Source organism: Panicum virgatum, chromosome 8N (assembly GCF_016808335.1).
Source record: "Panicum virgatum strain AP13 chromosome 8N, P.virgatum_v5, whole genome shotgun sequence".
Lineage (NCBI taxonomy): Eukaryota > Viridiplantae > Streptophyta > Magnoliopsida > Poales > Poaceae > Panicum > Panicum virgatum.
Window position 1 is genome coordinate 9,089,310 of NC_053152.1, and position 19,953 is coordinate 9,109,262.

General features: G+C 46.6%; 2 protein-coding genes across 2 annotated transcripts; both read right to left on the reverse strand.

The window, feature by feature from the left end:
* Positions 1–11,897: 11,897 nt before the first annotated feature.
* On the reverse strand, positions 11,898–13,254 carry LOC120686210. Its single transcript, XM_039968387.1, has 3 exons — positions 13,123–13,254; positions 12,103–13,024; positions 11,898–12,014 (listed from the first exon to the last, which is right to left on the reverse strand). The coding sequence occupies exons 1-2, from the start codon at positions 13,170–13,172 to the stop codon at positions 12,406–12,408; spliced, it is 669 nt and encodes a 222-aa protein (XP_039824321.1). The 5' UTR covers positions 13,173–13,254; the 3' UTR covers positions 11,898–12,014; positions 12,103–12,405.
* Positions 13,255–18,314: 5,060 nt separating this feature from the next.
* LOC120684752 (spidroin-1-like) lies at positions 18,315–18,854 on the reverse strand. Its single transcript, XM_039966635.1, has one exon. The coding sequence runs from the start codon at positions 18,852–18,854 to the stop codon at positions 18,315–18,317; it is 540 nt and encodes a 179-aa protein (XP_039822569.1).
* Positions 18,855–19,953: the final 1,099 nt, after the last annotated feature.

Genomic DNA, 19,953 nt, shown 5'->3' on the forward strand with positions numbered 1-19,953 from the left:
CTTAGCAATTCTGGAGAAATCCGGAATGAATCGGCGATAATATCCGGCTAAACCAAGAAAACTGCGAATCTGATGAACGGAGGTAGGAGGTTTCCAGTCCATCACTTCTTGCACTTTGCTAGGATCCACAGCTATGCCTTCGCTGGAAATAGTGTGGCCCAAGAATTTCACACTATCTAGCCAGAATTCACATTTGGAGAATTTAGCATAGAGCTGATGGTCCCGAAGACGTTGAAGAACAATGCGCAGGTGCTTAGCATGGTCTTCCTCATTCTTGGAATAAATAAGGATGTCATCAATGAAAACCATGACGAACTTGTCGAGCTCAGGCATGAATACCGAGTTCATGAGATACATGAAGTAGGCAGGTGCATTTGTGAGACCAAAAGACATGACCAAATACTCATAGAGTCCATACCGTGTGGAGAATGCGGTTTTAGGAATATCACATGGACGAATTTTAATCTGATGATAGCCAGAGCGAAGATCAATCTTTGAGAAAATTCTAGCTCCAGCCAGTTGATCGAAAAGAACATCAATGCGGGGAAGGGGATATTTGTTTTTGATTGTCACCGCATTGAGAGGTCGGTAGTCCACACACAACCTCAAACTATCATCCTTTTTCTTTACAAAGAGGGCTGGACAACCCCAAGGTGATGCACTGGGGCGAATGAAGCCTTTGTCCAGAAGCTCTTGAAGTTGGATTTTTAACTCGGCCAACTCTTTAGGTGGCATTCTATATGGCCTCTTTGAGATAGGGGCAGTGCCTGGTTGTAGTTCAATAATAAACTCAATCTCTCTATCTGGTGGCATTCCTGGCAAGTCCTCCGGGAATACATCGGCGTACTCGCATACCACCGGAATTTCTTCTGGGTTGGATGTGCTCATGGCAAAGGCACAAGAATTGACACACTCTTGGAAGGGTAAATAGAGAGTAGTGGCTCCGTATTTTGGGGAATTTAGTTCAACAGCTCTGGCAGGAATATCTATTATAACCCCATGCTGAGTCATCCAATTCATCCCCAGGATGATATCTATACCCTCAAGTGGTAGGAGTATAAGGTCGGTGTTGATGGTCAGGCTACCCAACTTGATTGGCACAAGCCGTGTTATTTGATTCGAAGCGATTTTACCCCCTGGGGTTGATATCATGTACGACCCTTTTGTGTGAGTAAAATCCAAACCCATTTTTGTACCAAATTTTGCACCAATGAAACTATGCGATGCACCAGAATCAAATAATATAACTGCAGGCTTGTTGTGGATAGAAAATGTACCCGTCATCACTGGTGCGCCCTCAGGAAGTTCTGCAAGAGTGGTGAAATTGATACGCCCTTGCTTGACCTGAACAGTTTGCCTTCTGCCCTTGTTCTTGTTGTTTTGATTAAAGCCTTGGCCCTGGTTTTGTCGCCTGGGTTGCGGGCACTCACGGGCGAAATGAGTTGAGCTCCCACAATTGAAACAATGATTTCCCTCACTTGGACGGGCTGGCGGTGGAGCAGTTGGCCTTGTGCCAGTTAACTGAGGAATAGGGAAACGTGCAACACTTTGCTGCAGTGGAGGCCTGATAACCCAACGCCCTGGCTGAGGGGCTTTCTGAGGAATCTGGGGTGCAACATTCTGTACTATGCGATATCTCTGTGGCTGCGCACTAGAGAGTCCAGTTGGCGCTTTCCTCTTTTTCTCAGCACGGTGAGTCATGATACAGTCTTCTTGAGTGAGTGCGAGATTTACCAGCTCATTGTATGTGTCGACCCTAATGGGGTTTAGTCGTTCCTTGAGCTTGGTGTTTAAGCCTCTACGAAAACGATCACGCTTCTTAACATCTGTGTCAGCATGATAGCCCGCGTACTGACAGAGATTGTTAAAAGCTTGGGCATATTGGAGAACTGTACGTGTCCCTTGAGTAAGAGCCAGGAACTCATTCAGCTTCCTATCCATGAGTCCTTCTGGAATATGGTGACCCTTGAATGCAGCCTTGAATTCCTCCCAAGTGGCAATGTGATCAGCTGGGAGCATGCCAAGGTAGTTATCCCACCAAAGACGTGCCGAACCGCGAAGCTGTTGCGCGGCAAAGCGAGCCTTGTTTTGCTCTGAGCATGGTGCCAGAAGTAGGGAAAACTTGGACTCAATTGTGCGAATCCAAGCATCCGCATCCAGTGGCTTTTCTGTTTTGTTGAACAGAGGGGGCTGAGTTGCCAAGAATTCCGGGTAACCAGCAGCTTGAGGTTGATGAACATTGGGTCCACCCCGTTGCTGTTGCTGTTGTTGCTGTCCCTGGACGAGTTGACGGAGTAACTCGGTTTGGGCGGCCAGATATTCCGCGAAGTTGGGTGGCGGTGGTGGCGGTCGCTGCGAACTGCTACCATTCGCGTCCCCAAAACCCTCAGGGTTGCCACGTGTCGCTCCTACCATCTGGAATGGCAAATTCACTCATTAGTAGGATGACATATGACATTCCCCAAGAACAGAAGGGTAGTGCTGAAAAGTAAAACTGAAAGGAGCACGATAACAATAGGGACAGCAATGCTGTTTGTTACAAGAAAATTCATAACTCGCACGCTGTTCATCGAAATGTGCCCAAATTTTTACAACAGATAGATAATTTATCATACGACAACTTTGGTATTCAACTCCAAAGCTGAATCGACAGTTAAGGTGGGCGAAAAATTCAATTTCTACTGCTCTGTCCAGTCTGTTTTTCAGCAGGCCGAGGTGTAATGTTCGGGCCATAACTTTTGACACACAGGTCTAAAAATGCTGAAATTTGGTGAGCACTTAGATCATGAAATTCCCAACCACTTTGGTATTCAACACACAGCCCAGAAATGCAAGGAAACATGGATAAAAATTCAGACAATTTTCTGCAGCGATAGACTCCACTGCAATTAAACCATTACAACCATTCATCAAGTTCTTAGAAGCCTAAACGACTAAGATACTTTTACATAGGAGTGGTACTCTTTGACAAAAGCGAGGTACTCAACTCTTAGTTAGCCTATTACATCACCATCCAAGGTTAGGCTACCCTACAGAGGAGTATGCGCGAACGACTACTTAAGACATCATCTAAAAGTCGTCCAGGTTGTTGACGGAAGACTCGCTCCTAACTGGAGAGTGAGCTCCCAGAAGTGGTGGCAGGGGCACTCCAGACATAGTGTCAAGTCCTGAGATACCCTGAACCTCCTGGGGCTCCTCCTCCATGGCCTCAGGCTGGGCCTGCTGAGCCTCCAACATCTCAATGTGATCAAAGGCAGCATTCAACTGAACTTGCTGGGCGGTGAACTGCTGCTCAAGAAGTGCAAAGTCAGCATCCCTGTTGTCCAAGAGAACATCACGCTCCTCAATTAGACCCTCCAGTTGGCCAACATGGGCATCCAAATCCCTGATCTGCTCATTCTTAGCAATCACTATCTCGTGGCTAGTCCGTGCAGAAGCAATGATCTGGGTCATGGCCTTGGCCTGTAAAGTTTGCAAGCGGTACAGTGCATTCATGCACTTCACTGACATGAAGATAGTCTCTGCAGCTCTGTTCTGCTGAAGGTACCCAGTGTGTCCGACCCGACTAAGCCAGTTAGGGTCATTGGGCTGCTCTGCTGGGAAGAGGCCAATAGGAGCTAGTGTGACAGCTGCATAATTCTTCTCACAAAACATGTTGAGTGCTGTCATGGCTGCAACTTCCCAAGTGTCAACCAGACGGTGTCCAACTACCTCCAGCTCCAAGCAAGCCCAGTGATCTGGAAAAGGGTGGGGAGCATGAGTCATGCGCACGCGACAGCGCGCGACTCCCATCTCAAGGAACTCCTCGCCCACATAGCGTGGGGGACTGGGATATCCGGCATCGTGCATCACCTCCCAAAGAATGGAGGGAAAACCCTGCTAGTGTGTGCACTCGGAGTGTGCACGCCCATCCTCATCAAACACCAGGAGAGCAGGGGCAGCCATCTGTACAATTAGATATGCACAAGTGAGTGATGGCTAAAACAGATTTTAGGTAGTGCACAAAAACGAGTATAACTGAAAGTACAGAGCTCTAAAAATTCTCAAAATTTACAGGAACATCCCTAAGGTTGTTAGAAACAACTTTGCTAGTCAACTCAAGAGCTAGATCAGATTCTAAGATGGTCATATCCTTATAGTTTTGCTTTGCTGTCAGCCAGAAATTTTCAGGGACCAGAGAGCCAGTAAACTGAGTGCTGAGGACAATTTACTAAGCCTAAAATTACCAAATTTTTACAGAAGCTTGGTAAGTAAATTTGGCACAAGTTTTGTGTTGAACACTTCTGCATAAAATATCTCTAGGAAGGCCTAAAATTCGTGCAACCCAAGTGCTCAAGGCTGACAGAAAAACTGGGTGTCAAAGTTTCTAATGTGCCCCAATGTATACAAGTCGAAAAATTCCCAAATTTAAACAGCAACTAGTAGACAAGTTTTGGAGCAAAATTATCCACTGGCGCCTCTACAGATAAAGTCTTCTACCATGCCAAATAATTCATCTTCCACGATATAGCAGAAATGACCGATTTCTAGATAGACCTTAATTGAGAGAAGATGAACTGTGCTCACGTGCAAACCTTAACCTTACCGACTAACCCACATCTATTTTTATTGGCTTTCAATTTTATGATCATGATGCATGCACGACCCATTCATCCTCACAAGGAAAGCAATTGCCAAATAGTTTTGGACTTACGGGGTTAGCACCGGTGGCATGGCACAACTTACGTCTCTCCCTATATATATTTCTAGCCGAGTTCTAACCGTGCTTAACTTACGTAATCGCGGTTAGTGTACCTGCAGAAAATTGACAGATGTAAATTTCATTGAACCTTTCATGCCAGCACACATGAAAGCGTCCCCATACATTACCGCTCACTATAGAAGCGGCATCCATGCGTCCAACACTGCATGGACAGCGCTCATACGCTACTGAGGTGACGTATTCACGTTTTCTTTTACTCCCAATATAATCGACCGATGGTCGGTATATTGGCAGCAGCTCAAGTAGGCCACTGCTTGAGCACAGCGTTCGGTTCGCATCACCGACGGGAAGGTCAATCTCCCTCAGTTGACTGAGTATACTTTACTCCCAATATAGTCAACTTATAGTTGGTATATTGGCAGCACCTCAAGTAAGCCACTGCTTGAGGGCAGCGTTCGGCTCGCATCACCGACGGGAAGGTCAGACTCCCTCAGCTGACTGAGGATCCTTACCGTCTTACCTTAGCGTAGGTGCGTCGTTACATAATGTAAGTACTGAATTTAAAATACAGAAAGAAATGTGCTGGAAGTCAGTTATAAATAAATCATAAGTTAGCTAGCCACCTAGTAACTCCCATAATTTTCCCTAGGGCTTTACGTACTATACACAATCCTTAACGAACCAACGTATTTACCAAACGCGATTATGTGACTAAGTTTTAAGTAAAACTTTTAAAATCTAGTCGCACTCTCGGGTGTGCGCTTTGTTCGGCTCTGATACCAGCTGTGGCAGTACCACCCTAATTAACCCGGCTCAAGTGCGCTAACCATCATCTTAAGGATAATCCCGGCTAACACGCACTTCAACCGGAGTAATTCGGCAGCGCTGTCGGGTAAAGTCCCGAAGAATCCACCTTAGCATCGATCGAACCCAAAGCTTACATGAAACCCACACGAAGGTGAGCCCAGAGAGTACAATATTTCACAGTTATATTACATTACAGAGTCTTAACTTAATTATTACAAACCAAGTTCGAATCTCCGAAAGGTACTTGAAGTTCAAATTGCAAGTAGTTCAGAGTTCATTGCAGCGGAAATAAAACGAGTTCTAAACGACGATACATGATGTCATGATGAAGCCCGTACATGACATCACTCGGCATTGCCATCGCTGGCCAGTGTCGTATCCCACTCCACCGACCAACCAGGAGGCAGAGTACACGGCCAAGTCAAACTAGCAATCATGTCCTCAAAAGTATTACCTGAAACAAAATTTAGCCATAAGCAAGGCTGAGTATACTAATACTCCGCAAGGCTTACCCGACTAGGATATAACTAACCCTCTAACTAAACATGCAAGGCTTTTGGCTTGAGGGGTTTGTCTTTGCCGAAAAGCAATGAGTCCTTATTTTCCGACTTTAGCTTTCAAGTTCTATTATGATTAACCATTCTATATTAGCATCTATCCTAAAGCATACATGGTGGAAAGCAATTATTTTTCATCAATCAACCAAATTTCTCATCATCATTGTTCCACTTCTTACTCTATGTGGCAAAAGGGTTAAGCAGTCTCAATATCCGTGAGAGACGGACGATTCGAATCGAATTTGTTAACCTGGCCAGGCCGACCTAAGCACACGCATGGCGAATGCAATCACCCACGCGACTTTTCCCCTTTTTCCCCGGGCATGGAACAGGCCCACCGTCCTAGGGTGCCCTGCACCCGTGCGTGACCATAGACCAGACAGTGGGGAGTATGTTCCACGGCCGGTTCCATCAGGTACTTAAGCTTACCGATTACCATATTCTCGGCATGTGGTTAGTACGTTCAAACGCTTAACCACCACTACCACACACCGCGGCCTTATCCATTTTTACTAAACAGACGGGGTATCACAAGTACACAATCCCGCCCGTAAACCTTATATTGCAGTGTGTAGTAATCATTCAACTCCTATAAGCTCGCGAGTGACAGGAAATCACTCGACTTCTACCGAACCATTAGCATAGCCAACTAGCGACCTACACATACTAGTGTTCAAGCATAGGTACCTAGGATCATGCAACTAAGGTTCCAAACAATTCCTGCAACTTAAATGCACAATAAACAGAAATACAAATAGTTGCATAATTTAAAATAGGTAGGTCATGCTCCGGGGCTTGCCTTCCTGAGCGTAACTAGCTGTGGGCTCTTCCGAAACTCGGTTCGGGTCTTCAGTGACTTCAGTTAGGTTCACTTGAGCTTCACGCGGCTCACTCTCGGACTCCGGCACCAACTCGTACGTACCGTCAGGGAGAGTAGTCGAATCTATATGAAATGCATAAGCGTGAGTTATTTTAGTGATACGATTTAATCAAACCTTCATTAAAGAGTTGTAACCCAACACCAACTTAAGATGGTTTGCAAAAGATTATGTTACATCATTTTGGACAATCATTTATAGAGTAATACTCATTATACTGACTTCACAAAGTAACTAGGATGGGTTTTCTCTTTTATCCCTATGCAGCAAAAGAAAGATTTTTCTTATTTATTGCTAGGTCAAGCATGTCCTTATCATAAATAAAGTTACACAGAGATTCTGGGTTTGAAATTTTTATTTATGATACATATCTAAATAACTGGCCTACTGTGAAATTTTCAGCCCATTTCATGCAGCCTATTAACCATGAAAAATAAATCAAACAGCTACTGCTAGAAACAAAAATGAATTTTACAGGTCAAACTATCCAAGTAATGGTACTGAAATTTTAACTGAGGGTTGTCTACCTAAAGGTGAGCCTTCCATAAATTTTTCACAATTAAACAAGCATTGTGCCGGGTACGAAAAATAGTACAAAGTATTTCTGCATGGATCAAAACTAATTTCTACAGACTGTTCTAGCAAGTTACAGAGCCTCATATTTTGCTAGAACGGTTACTTACTCAAGGTTAACCCCTAGAAAAATTATTAGAATTTTTCATGCAAAGAAACTATTTTTAATGATTTAGTGTAGCTATCCTCACCAAAAATCATTTGGTCCAGATTGACTTAACTAAAAATTCTCAAACTTTTTCTGTAGGCTCTTGGAACTAAAATACAAGTATTGTAAAAGTTTTAACCCATGAAACATATCATAACACCCTGGGTAAATAAAACTATCCCTCCTAGGCATACAACAAGAGTTAAATAAAATGATAGCTAGTCATGTAAACTGTCCACAAAATTTTTACACAAGCTTATACATCTAACATGTAACCTACCGACCAAATATGGCTAACAACTCATGCTTGTAACTTGAGATCTAATATAAAGCACATTTCCTTTGCATTTTAAATGAAGTCAAAACTATTGAGCAAATGAAAAAGTGCATGTAGAAAAAGTTGTAGATATCTTTGCAAAGATTCCAGAACAACTGAGTTTGCATTTTTCTGATTTTTCTACGATTTTTAAACGAATTTACTAGTTTGCTGTTTTTCAAAACAAAAAGAAAAAGGAAATGTAAACTAGCATCTAGGCCCCTGGAAGAAGTGTTTTCCTCGCGGACATGCCCTTGGCTGGACTTGGAGCAGGGGAGGCGGCGGGCGGTCCGGTTCCCGGCGAGGGAGCTCGCCGGCGGCGAGGGGAAGTGGGGGAACAGCATGCGGGGAGCGAGAGCAACCTTGGGACGCCCTTGGTTGAGCTCGGGGTGGCTTGTGGAGGGCCGGCCACGGAGCAGTGGCGGCGGCGGGCGGCGGCGGACGGCAGTGGCGCTGCTCCGGCGGTCCGGGGCGGAGGTGAGGGGTCTGGGAGCTTCACGGAGGTGAGTAGAAGCTAGCTAGGAGGTCCATTGGAGGCGAGGAAGGGCGGGGAAGGGGGCTCCGCGGTGAGGGGGGTGCTCGGCGGCGGCAATGGCTTGGGCGGCGGTGTTCCAGGGCGCGGGGAGCGGAGGGCGAGCTCGGCTTGGGGTGGAGCGGAGAGGGGAGGAGCGGGAACGCGAGGTGGCGAGGCAGAATGGGGAGAAGAGGGGCTGCAGAGGGGAGTTCGGCGGTGGAGCTTAGGCGGCGGCCATGGCGGGCGGCTGTGGCTTTGGGCGCGCGTGTGCAAGGCTCAGCTTGGCCTTTAAGGCGGCCAGGGAGAGGGAAGGGAGTGCGAGGTGTCGGTGGCGCGCAGCATTGAAGGCCGGCCGTGGGCAGCGGCGCGGGCAGGTGCGCGGCCGGGCTTGCTTGTCGCAACGGCGGCGTCGCGGAGCGCCATTGGTGGCAAGCAGGGGCGCAGCGAGGGGGGGGGGCGTGCTGCAGCGGTGATGGAATGGGAGGGAGGGTCAGCGGGCGAGCGTGCAGGCGAGCACTCAAGCGCGGCGCGGGGTCAACGACGGCGGACGGGAGCGGGGTGGTGTGGCCGGGCGACGGGCAGTAATGGCGCGGCGGCTCTGGCGGCGAGGCTGCCGTGCGGGCGGGCGGCAGCGAGCGGCGCCCAGGCGCGTGCGCACTCGAGCGCGGCGGCAGTCAGCGGCGCGGCGAGGCAGTGCGGAGCGGCAGCAGGGCAGCGAGCGCGGCAGCGGGTGGCAGCGGCGCGTGCTCTGCCGCGCGCGTGCAGGGAGGCGAGAGTCAGCGAGGAAGAGAGAGAGGAGAGAGAGAAAGAGAGTGGAGAGAGAAAAACCAAGGTCAACTGTTTGACTTAGCCCAAACTCACGATTTTCAACAGAAACTCGAAAAATTTTGAACACGAAAGTTGTTAAAAATTAAATTTCCTACAACTTTCCTTTCAGTCAAAAATTCATTTGAGCGATGGTTTGAAAGTTTAAAATTTGAATTCGAGTTTATTGATTCCGCTTGTTTTTCGGGGTTAACTCAAATTTTCATGTTAGAACTTGAAAAACTTTGAACACGAAAGTTGTTTATTTTGTCAAACTCTACAACTTTCATTTTGGGCAAAATTTCATTTGAGCAAAAGTGTGAGAGTTGACTTTTTGGCGTGTTTAAACGGAATTTCGGGCTTATAAGTAATTCAGAATTTGGGGGGGGGGGGGGGGTTTAACGTGTCATTACATGTTAATTGCTGGTTTTATATAGTACTAAACACTAGAGGTGTTACAGGAGTCTTTGTGAAGACCTCGCAGTGTACCCATAGAGCCATACCTTTATAAAGAAGTGTGGTAAATATGCCTGATCATCACTGCGTGACAGGTAACACGACTCGTGGGTAAAGTGTGCAATCTTTGCAGAGTGAAAACTGATATATCAGTCGTGCTCACAATCAAGAGCGGCTTAGACCTTCATATATCTACTTAATTGAATCGTTGTTTAATTCAGTGGTTTAAGTGTTCCCATATTCATTTGTTATTTCAGTTATCAATATATTTTTCATACATGTGGGATGATTTCACGCATGTTAGTAAATAGGGAAATTTGGATATGTACCATTAAAAGATCACAAAATTAGATATATATCATCGTTATCTCACTGACATGTGGGGTTCACATGAGTCAATGATATATGGGTCCGATGATATATATCTAACTTTTGGATCTTTTAATAGGTTGTTACAGCTGTTGTTATAATGCTTACCGCTTATTCAGCCAGTCATATTCCTTGTTTAAGTCTTTCATGTCATTTATTTTCCAATATACTTGCTGAGTATGACATGTGCACACCCTGGTTATAACCAAACTACTTAACAAGGCCAGTTTGAGGACTTTCCGGAGGATACTCGGGACTTCTAGGCATATGTTCCCCCAGACAGCTGCCTGTGAAGTTTGGATGATCCGCTGCTAGAATAAATGCAAATTGAAACACTTATTTATTTATGTTATGACATTCATCTTAGTTTGTAATGAATAACTGCGGCACTTTATGACATTGCTACTGTTATTCACTTATGTCATCATGTATGTAATTTTTATCCTGACGCACATATAATTTATGGCTCGATTTATTCCTTCATAATTTGGTGTGACACCGAACATATCTGAATCTCATATAAGAAATATAAGAAGTAATATGAGGTCCTAGATTATGCATGAAATGAAAAAGAGATCATTTGTGGCAACTAGTATCATTTTATTGAATTTATATTTAGACAATGTATTTTAATCTAAGACGTTATAAATTGGCATGCACTACCGCATAAAAAGGTTTATAGGGGCGGGTCAAATAGTATTTTTAGGGGCGGACGTCGCACCCGTCCCTGCTTTCCGCAGCTAAAAATAACTATTTGCAGGGGCGAGTACGTTACCCGTTCCTAGAAATCGATTTCCAGGAGCGGGTCATCCCATCACCCGTCCCTAGAAATCGATTTCTAGAGACGGATGATGAGGGTGACCCGGCCCTAGTAATCAATTAAAAAAATAAAAAAACCACCGCTGCGCGCGCGGCCACGCCGCCGCGCGTCCGCGGCGCGGCCACGCCTCCGTCGCCGCGGGTCCGCGGCGCATCCACGCCGAGCCAGACCACCTGGCCCACATCGCCGCGCCCGCGCTGCGCCTGGCCGCCGGAGCAGCGCCCGCGCCGAGCCAGGCCGCCAGATCTGCAGGTGCACATCATGCCTGGCCGCCGGAGCCACGCCTAAGCACCGGACGAAAGGAAATGGGACTATTGCGTTTTTACCCCTGTTTTGAACTCCAATTGCGATTTTACCCCTACTTTTTTTGACTTTGCATTTTTACCCTTACTGTTCGCAAATGAACACTCATTCTACCCCTACTACGTGAACAGCAGTTAACGGTGTTAAAGAAGACAATTTTACCCTTGCAAATATACCCCTACTTTTTTTAGAACTTTGTGAATATACCCCTGTTTTCATTATATTTCAGCAGAATTTCAATAAGAATATGAACAAGTATTGATAGAAATTTGGACAGCAACATGACATACAAAATTAAGTTGGCACATGCATATATGTTGATAATAGATAGATAAGACCCCATCATATATACATATCCAAAAGAGATGTAGCACCAAATCAGAACCCCCCATCATACATATCTAAAAGAGAAGCACCATGAGATCACATCCCAACATAGGTGTCCAACAAAAGCGACTGGTATATTACATGATGAGAGGTGGCTGCATCACATTCATGCATCTATTCCTAATAATTGAGCCAATCGCCCTCCTGATCCTCCCCTTCTTCCTCCCCTTCTTCCTCCCCTTCTTCCTTTTCCCCTTCCTCCTCTAGCATTTTCGGTTCCAAATTCATTTTCACTTAGATTTCCTCTTCCTCTTCCTCTTCCTCTTGCTCTTGCTCTTCCTCTTCCCCTCCCTCCTCCAGCAATTTCTGTTTGAACTTGAGTTTCACTTGGATTTCTCCTTCCTCTTCCCCTCCCTCTCCCTTTTTCTATTGCACTTGCACTTCACACAAGCATAGAAAGATGTTCAATTAACAGTTTGACAACATAAAGTAGGAAAAAATAGAAATAGCTAGAAATCCTCCACTCACCCTGAGGTTTGTGAAGCTGAAAGCTTCCTCTTTTGACTAGCAGTGAGACCTCCTTGGCAATGCTTGGCTATGTGGCCTAGTTCATTACATTCAGAACATGGCTTCCTCTTTTTGCTAGTGCCAGCCTCATCATATGACTTTATTCTAGATATTCTTGGTCTACCCGGTTTCCTTCTCAATTTAGGTTTCTTGATTTTGTAGCCTAAATCAACACGTGGCCAACTATCCTTAGATGTCATAGGATTGAAAGTACCTGCATATGCCTTCCTAAACCTATTAACAGAGAAGTAGTCATCAATAAATTCATCCATCTTTGCAGCCAGATGATGCAGCCAAGTCACTATCATAGCTGCTATCACTTGGCGCTGCAAGCGAATTAGTGTCAGAATATATGCCCTCTTCATGAACTCCTACACCATCATCATCATCATCTCCACCTTTTCCCTTACATTTGGTGCCTCTCCTTTTATTACTTGTGGATGTGACTCTCTCATTGGGGCAGCTCTCATTGATAGGTGTCTCAGTGGCTCTTTCATTGGTGGTGGTGGGTGCTTTATTTCTTACAGATGGGTGGCACCTACGTTTCATTGGCGAACACTGCAATGGGCCCTCAAAATCATTGATCTGAGCATTAATCCGAACTACTCCCTTGTCTAGATTAAGTTGAAACCACTCAAACATTTCCTCATCAGACTTTATCTCCATAGTATATTCTGACTCACGCGACAAATTAATGTGCTGTTTCGAACCCCACATATAGTGTTCAGCTATGAAATCAACTAACTGCAGGATGCCATAATTTTGTGGGTCAACAATTTGAGTTGGCAAGATTTTACCCTGCTTCCATGTCTTTGGTCTCCCATCAGACAAACTGAAAAACGAGCGAACCCTAGCAACCAGATTCAATTTTTTCTGATTTGGCCTACATATCAGAGCAAACGAAACCAAATTAGCGCAACTATCTAAATCCCTATGTTAATTCCTCCTACATTCGTCCTACATTTGGTCGAAATCTCATACCTGCTGACCAACTCCATGGTTGCTTTACACCCGTCGATCTCTGGCTCCATGGCACAGCTCCCGTGGCAGCTCCTCCGCCCGAGCGGCCGCGCGCACGCGCCGGCCCCGAGCGCCCGCACCGCGCCGCTCACCCGGAGGCGCCATCCCCGCGCAGCCGCACGCGCCGCTCGCCCGCAGGCGCCGGGCCCGCGCAGCCGCACGCGCCGGCCCCGCGCGCACGCCGCTCCCCCAGGCCGCGCGCCCGCCGCTCGCCCGCTCGCCCGCTCGCCTGCGCGGCCGCCGCCTCCGCTAGGTCCCCGCGCAGCCGCACGCACCGCTCACCCGCGCGCGCCGGCCCCGCGCGCACGCCGCTCCCCCGGGCCGCGCGCACGCCACTCGCCCGCTCGCCTACGCGGCCGCCGCCTCCGCTAGGTTTTCACCGAGTCGAGTCTGAATGGTTGTGGAGAGGCAGTTGAAGAGATAAGGATAAGGGGCACATTTGTCTTTTGTAGGTCTTTTCTTATTTCCCAAAGTTTTTTAACCTAGATGCATGTAACGGAGTTACAAACAGGGGTAAACGGCGCCCTCGTATTTGAACAGTATGGGAAAAAATGCAAAGTAAGAAAAAGTCGGGGCAAAATCACAATTGGGGTTGAAAACGAGGGTAGAAACACAATAGCCCCAAAGGAAATTAGCAAAGAGAGTGGTGGGAGCATGCATGGCCGGAAACGAAAGTAAATTAACAGAGGGATTTTACCTGTCTCCGTGTGCATGTGACTCATCCCCATGTGCAACTAGCCAACTGCAGCAGCGCCTGCTCCACGCGGGTGAGGTGGTCCGGCGTGGCTCCTCCTGGAGACTGCTGCAGACCTCTGCGCGGAGTCGAGTGACTGCCAGGTGCCGCAGCCCCACGTCGAGCCATGGCTGCTCCGCGCCGCCGGGCACCGCGGCCCAGCCCCGCGGCCGCTGCTCCGGACCGTCGCTGTCCCGTGCCACCGCCGCCGCTTCGGGCCACGCTTGCAAGAGGAAGAAGACTGGGGAGACAGTGACGAGATTCAGATGGGGACTGTGGGGAGGAAGAGAGAGAGGTGAGTGCGGTGCATGTGCGCTGCTAATATTTTGTAGGGATAAGGAGGAGACAGACATGTGCAGACCCGCGCTAGTCCGCACCACTGGGTTTCAATTTTTCCAAGGGCGGGGGTTGTTGTCACCCGCCTCTAAAAATGGGCAGCTATTTGTAGGGGCGGGTGGTGCCGTCACCCGCCCCTGAAGATGCATTTCCAGGGGCGGGTGAAATGCTATGGTACCCAATTTTTTTTTGTAGAAACGGGGTATATTTGCACCCGCCCTTAAAAAAAAGAGGCGTCCTTAAAAATCGTTTCTGTAGTAGTGATGTATTATAGATGGCAGATTTTTTTTAATATTTTCTTTTGTGGATGGATGCCATATGATTTTCGTTTTCTCAAATCAACATGATATGTTCTTAAAGTCTATGATTTGCATAAGCATGCACGATAGATAATTAGATATCTCCTTTTTTTGTTGGTTTTTGGTAAATGCATGTATCACCTGATAGGTGTTGCATCCATAGCATAGTAGGCATGCACCCAACCGAAAGTAAAATAGCCCACAAACATGTATTCATCACATTTCCTTAGTTAATCAAAGCTACACATATGTCATAAAGGTTATGCTTTGAATATTGTTATTAGTGAAGTGGATATATCTCCTTTATCAAACTCCATCAGGGGTGAAAGCTGCATCCGTCTGCACCACAACCTGGCAGCAATTCATATTGCTACTTATCAGCGGATTAAATGCTGGATAATAAGTGAAATATGAAATGGATAAGCTGTTGATGCTAATTACCTGGTGATTATGATGAGGAGATGGAGGAGGACTATAAACTACACAGAGGACTTCCAGATCTCGGATCCTTTTTCCGAAGGCTTCCTGTTCCACAAGTTTAAGTAGTTTAACGATGCAGTCCATGTCCATCCCCGGCACTTCTCTCACCGTTCTGCAACAGCGTGACCAGGGCTGAGGCGCATCGGTAGGTTTATCCCTATGAATGTAAGATGCACAGTGGATGATGATGGCTTGCTTCTGCGCCCTGGTACAATGACCATGAACAGCTACTTGGGGGGGACAAATGATTGCAAACACAAGGAGGAGAGCTGCTACTCTCTTAGGCATCATTTTTATGAGCTAACCTGACCATATATTTGGCTCTCACATAGTGCTCCAATATATATAGGAAACAAACTGTGAGAGAGAAAGGTCTGGATACCATGCCATTGATGAAGCTTAGTTAATATATACCACAACACAACGAGCAAGATGGATACTCATATGCATCAGACAGGATATGTTAACATATCTGTAGGATAAGTTATTATATATTGCAGTAGTGACAAGAAACAACAACAACAAAGCCTTTTGTCCCAAGCGAGTTGGGGTAGGCTAGAGATGAAACCCAAAAGACACAAAAGTTATGGTTCAGGCACGTTGATAGCTACTCTCCAAGCACTCCTATCCAAAGCTAGCTCCTCAGAGATATCCCAATCTCTAAGGTCTCTCTTAACCGACTCGTCCCAAGTCAGTTTAGGTCTACCTCTACCCCTCTTTACCTTATCAACACGCTTTAGCACCCCACTACGCAGCGGCACCTCCAGAGGCCTCCGTTGGACATGTCCAAACAATCTCAACCGATGTTAGGTAAGTTTCTCCTCAATTTGTGCCACCCCTACCCTTTTCCGAATAGCTTCGTTCCGGACTCTATCCCTCCTTGTGTGCCCACAAAACCACCGTAACATCCACATCTATGCCACACTTAGTTGCTGGACATGTCGCCTTTTTGTAGGCCAACATTCAGCACCGCATAACATCGTCGGGCGAATCGCTGTCCTATAGAACTTACCTTTTAGCTTTTGTGGCACCCTCCTGTCACAGAGGACACCAGAAGCTTGACGCCATTTCAACCAACCAGCTGAGATTCTATGCCTAACATCTTCATCAATGTCGCCATCCTTTTGTAGCATCGAACCTAAATACCAAAAAGTATCCTTATGGGTTACCGCTTGCCCATCGAGACTAACGTCACCACCCTCATGCCTAGATGCGCTGAAATCGCACATCATGTACTCGGTCTTGGTCCTACTAAGTCTGAACCCTTTTGACTCTAATGTGCGTCTCCACAGCTCTAACTTCCTATTTATCTCTGCTCTACTCTCGTTCACTAGCACCACATCATCAGCAAAGAGCATACACCAAAGGATATCATCTTGTATGTCCCTTGTGACCTCATCCATCACCAAAGCAAATAAATAAGGGCTCAATGCTGACCCCTGATGAAGGCCTATGTTAATAGGAAAGTCAGTGGTGTCGCCACCACACGTCCGGACAAACGTCATCGCATTCTTGTACATATCCTTGATGAGGGTAATGTACTTAGTTGGGACTTTGTGCTTCTCCAAGGCCCACAACATGACATTTCTCGGTTTGAGAAAGATATGCTACCATTTATTAATCATTGTTAATGCCAGAACAACCTTTGAGAAAGATGGATACTCTTCTCAGTTTACTTACAATAAGATTTGAGCTCATTATTATTGGAGGAATTATTTATGTAGGCATCAAAATTGCAGATGTTATACTGTTGAAAAGAACATTAGATGACAAACCATAAATTCTCAATGCAAAGACATTTTTCCTGATATAGGTAGTAGTGCAGAATAAATTTTGAATTCGCATAAAAAACATGCAGTGACTGTCAAACCGCTTGTGGTGTTCAAATTTGACCATTATTGTACTAGAATATTTGGGAATCAACCACCAGACCTTCAAGAGAGGCACAAACAGGATTGGGACCTTGAATTGGGCAGTCACGGGTAGTCTGTTGCCGGTTAGAGTACCTAATAATAACATGAAGGAAAATCAGAAGTTTAACATCCACTTGTCTCCCTAATTAAGGAATATAATACAACAATCTATGGCTAATTATTAGAAGTTAGGAATTGAAGTGACATCGTATTTGGAAAATCTGAATAGGTTACTTTGTGTTTGCATGTTAATCTGAAAAACAAAGCAACAACCACAAGTACCAATATATTGATGCTCCTACTGTAGTAATGAATAAATGCAGATGTTTTCTTAGACATTAACTTTTTCGTGTCTATAATTGTTATTCTGTACATGTCTATTGGGCCGACAAGTATATATATATGGTTGCTCCATAATTGGTTCAGTCAAATATTGTAGCAGGCTGTAAAACCTAAAAACGAATGATGATTTCACGTTTCGGCGAGATGACCGAGCAAAGAATATTTTAATTTCCAACATGAAAGCAAACTAACAATTGCATGAAGTAAGTTACTTGAACTTACCTTTGTTTTCAGCATTTGTTTTTACCACTACTGTAAAAAAACAACTAGAAAACCCTTCTCCCAGAAGGCGGAAATCTGCATTTCCATCAGTTAAAAAAATGAGGATGCTGAAAATATGCATCTATATATGTCATAAGAGTAGGACCACATCATTATTGTTAAAAATATGGAGAAAGGAGGCACACAGTTTTTCCTTCGCAAGCACACTAAGAGGTCATTGAATTCATCAAACAGTAGGAAAAATGTTGATTCGTCTGCACTGTTCCTTTCCTTATCTTACTTTTCTAGTTGTTCAAATTTAAAAGGTACAACCATCACTATCGGAAACCGGTAATTCGCCGTGTCCCTAAGAGTTCGCCGTGCGCAAACAATCGGGCACACGGCGAAGAGAGCCTTTGTCGTGGGCCAAATACAGAACACACGGCCAAAATAAAGCCCACGGCGGAAGGAGGCTTCGCTGTGTGCCCTAACCTCGGCACACGGCAAAATTATTCTTTGCCGTGTGCCTCAGAGCGGCACACGGCAAAGATTGGGCCACGTGGCCAGAGCATCACGGTCGGTCAACGCCGTCACATTTTGCCGTGTGCCTCCGTTAGGCACACGGCGAATTTACATCTATACCGTGTGCCACATGGAGGCACACGGCAAACATAGCGCCACGTGGCCCGTCGTTCACGGACGGTCGACGTCGTCATATTTTGCCATGTGGCCAGGTTTGGGCACACGGCAAAATTTATATGTTTGCCGTGTGCCAAGATCTGTGGCACACGGCAAAGAATCTTTGCCGTGTGTCCTAGATCGGACACACGGCGAACTCCCGCGCACTTATTAACTCTCTGACTCACTGACGCTCTCTCTCTGGTCTCTCTCACTCGCTCCCCACCGCCGCGCCGGACGCCCTGCCCCGCCGCTGCCCCTGTGCGCCGGCCCGGCCCCGCCCTGCCGCTGCTGCGTGGCGCGTGGCGCCGTCCCGCTGCCGCCCCGCCCCTCCGCCCCGGCGCCGCGCAGCCACCGCGGCCCTACCCCGGCCCCGCCTCGCCGGTGCGGCCCCGCCCCGCCGCCGCCCCTGCGCATCCGCTCGGCCCCGCCCCGCTGCTGCTGCGTGGCGTGCAGCGCCGTCGACCTGTAGGTGCCGCCCCTGTTGGCGGTCCCGTGCCTCCCGCCGTCGCTGCTGGAGCCCGCGCGAGGAGGTTCCGCGTCTTCCATCCCTGCTGGTGAGCCGCCCGCCACCGTCTCGTGCGCCTGACCTCCGGCGCCATCCGCAGCCCCTCCTGCCACGCCTTCCCGCGAGGAGGTCCAGCGCCGCCAGGCCCAGGCTCTCTTACTGCCGCGCCACCGTCCGCGGTACGCATCCATTTCTCTCCCCATTGTTTTCTGAACTAAATTTGTTTTATGATTTCAATTACTGAATAATTGCATAACAAGGACAAAGGCAAAGCACCACAAGGACACATTCAAGCACCGTAGGAAGCCCATGACACAATATAGCTGTAAAGTCATATATTTAAGCATTCCTATGCCATCCAGCACAGCTACGCAAACAAAAGTCCAGATCCAAGATGGAAGATTTAGAGGGTAAATGCAAAACAAATAAAATGACTAATCTCTGAATCGAGATATATTAGAAATTGTCCTTACAGATATGAGGAGGATAAAATACGGCAACAAATTAAGAAGATAGAAATGACCATATAGTCTCACAAGCAGTAAGCAAGGTGATACTGAATCACTGAACTTGCTTCCACAAACAAAACCACATATTTAGACTTCATAGCACACTGATTCAGAAGAAAGTGGGTGAAACAAACTAGTGAAATACAACAGCAGGCTTCAGTATTTAATTTCATATTTTTCAAGTATACAGGTGCTTTACCTAATAGGATTGCTTAGAAATTCGGCTTGTACATGCAGTTCCATTTTTTTTTTGAAAACTGTCATGCAGTTCCATTATACACAACTTCAATAATTAATTTGTGCCGGTTATTCTCCCAACTCAGTTATTTTGTTCTTGGGACTCAGTTATCCTTGTCTGACCAATCAGTTATTCTAGTATGCGGCCTCAGCTATCCCCCCTCCCAGGCGCCTCCTCCAAATCCAAGACCGTGGGGAGGCCACCTCCTCCACATCGGGCGAATCCGGTACCCCAGATCTGTACATGCATTTCTAATCATCGCATTCTACCTACAACTACATCAGCAAACCCAGATCCACAGGTGAAATTTGTCTGTGTTTGCTTTGGTGGAGCCATTCAAATATCAAAGTTCTCACAAAATCCTATGACATTACGGAAGAAGTTCTCCAAGATGATTAGCTAGTTAGGTGGGTGTTTGCCCTGTAGCAACTGTGCGAGCCATGTCAGCTGCTTCTCCAGCACCAACAACGACAACCCCGTCGTCACCATCAACTACTATGGCAATATTCCAAGGGAAGGAGAAAGTAGTGGTCACGGTAGCCAGCTGGAAGGAGG

Bases quoted from the DNA above. Each gene is read 5' to 3' on its own strand.
- LOC120684752 (XM_039966635.1), bottom strand. From the start codon at position 18,854: ATGGGGAGAGAAATGGATGCGTACCGCGGACGGTGGCGCGGCAGTAAG.
- LOC120686210 (XM_039968387.1), bottom strand. From the start codon at position 13,172: ATGGAGCCAGAGATCGACGGGTGTAAAGCAACCATGGAGTTGGTCAGC. The intron at 13,025-13,122 runs GTATGAGATTTC...TCTGATATGTAG, and splicing joins ACCATGGAGTTGGTCAGCAG to GCCAAATCAGAAAAAATTGA.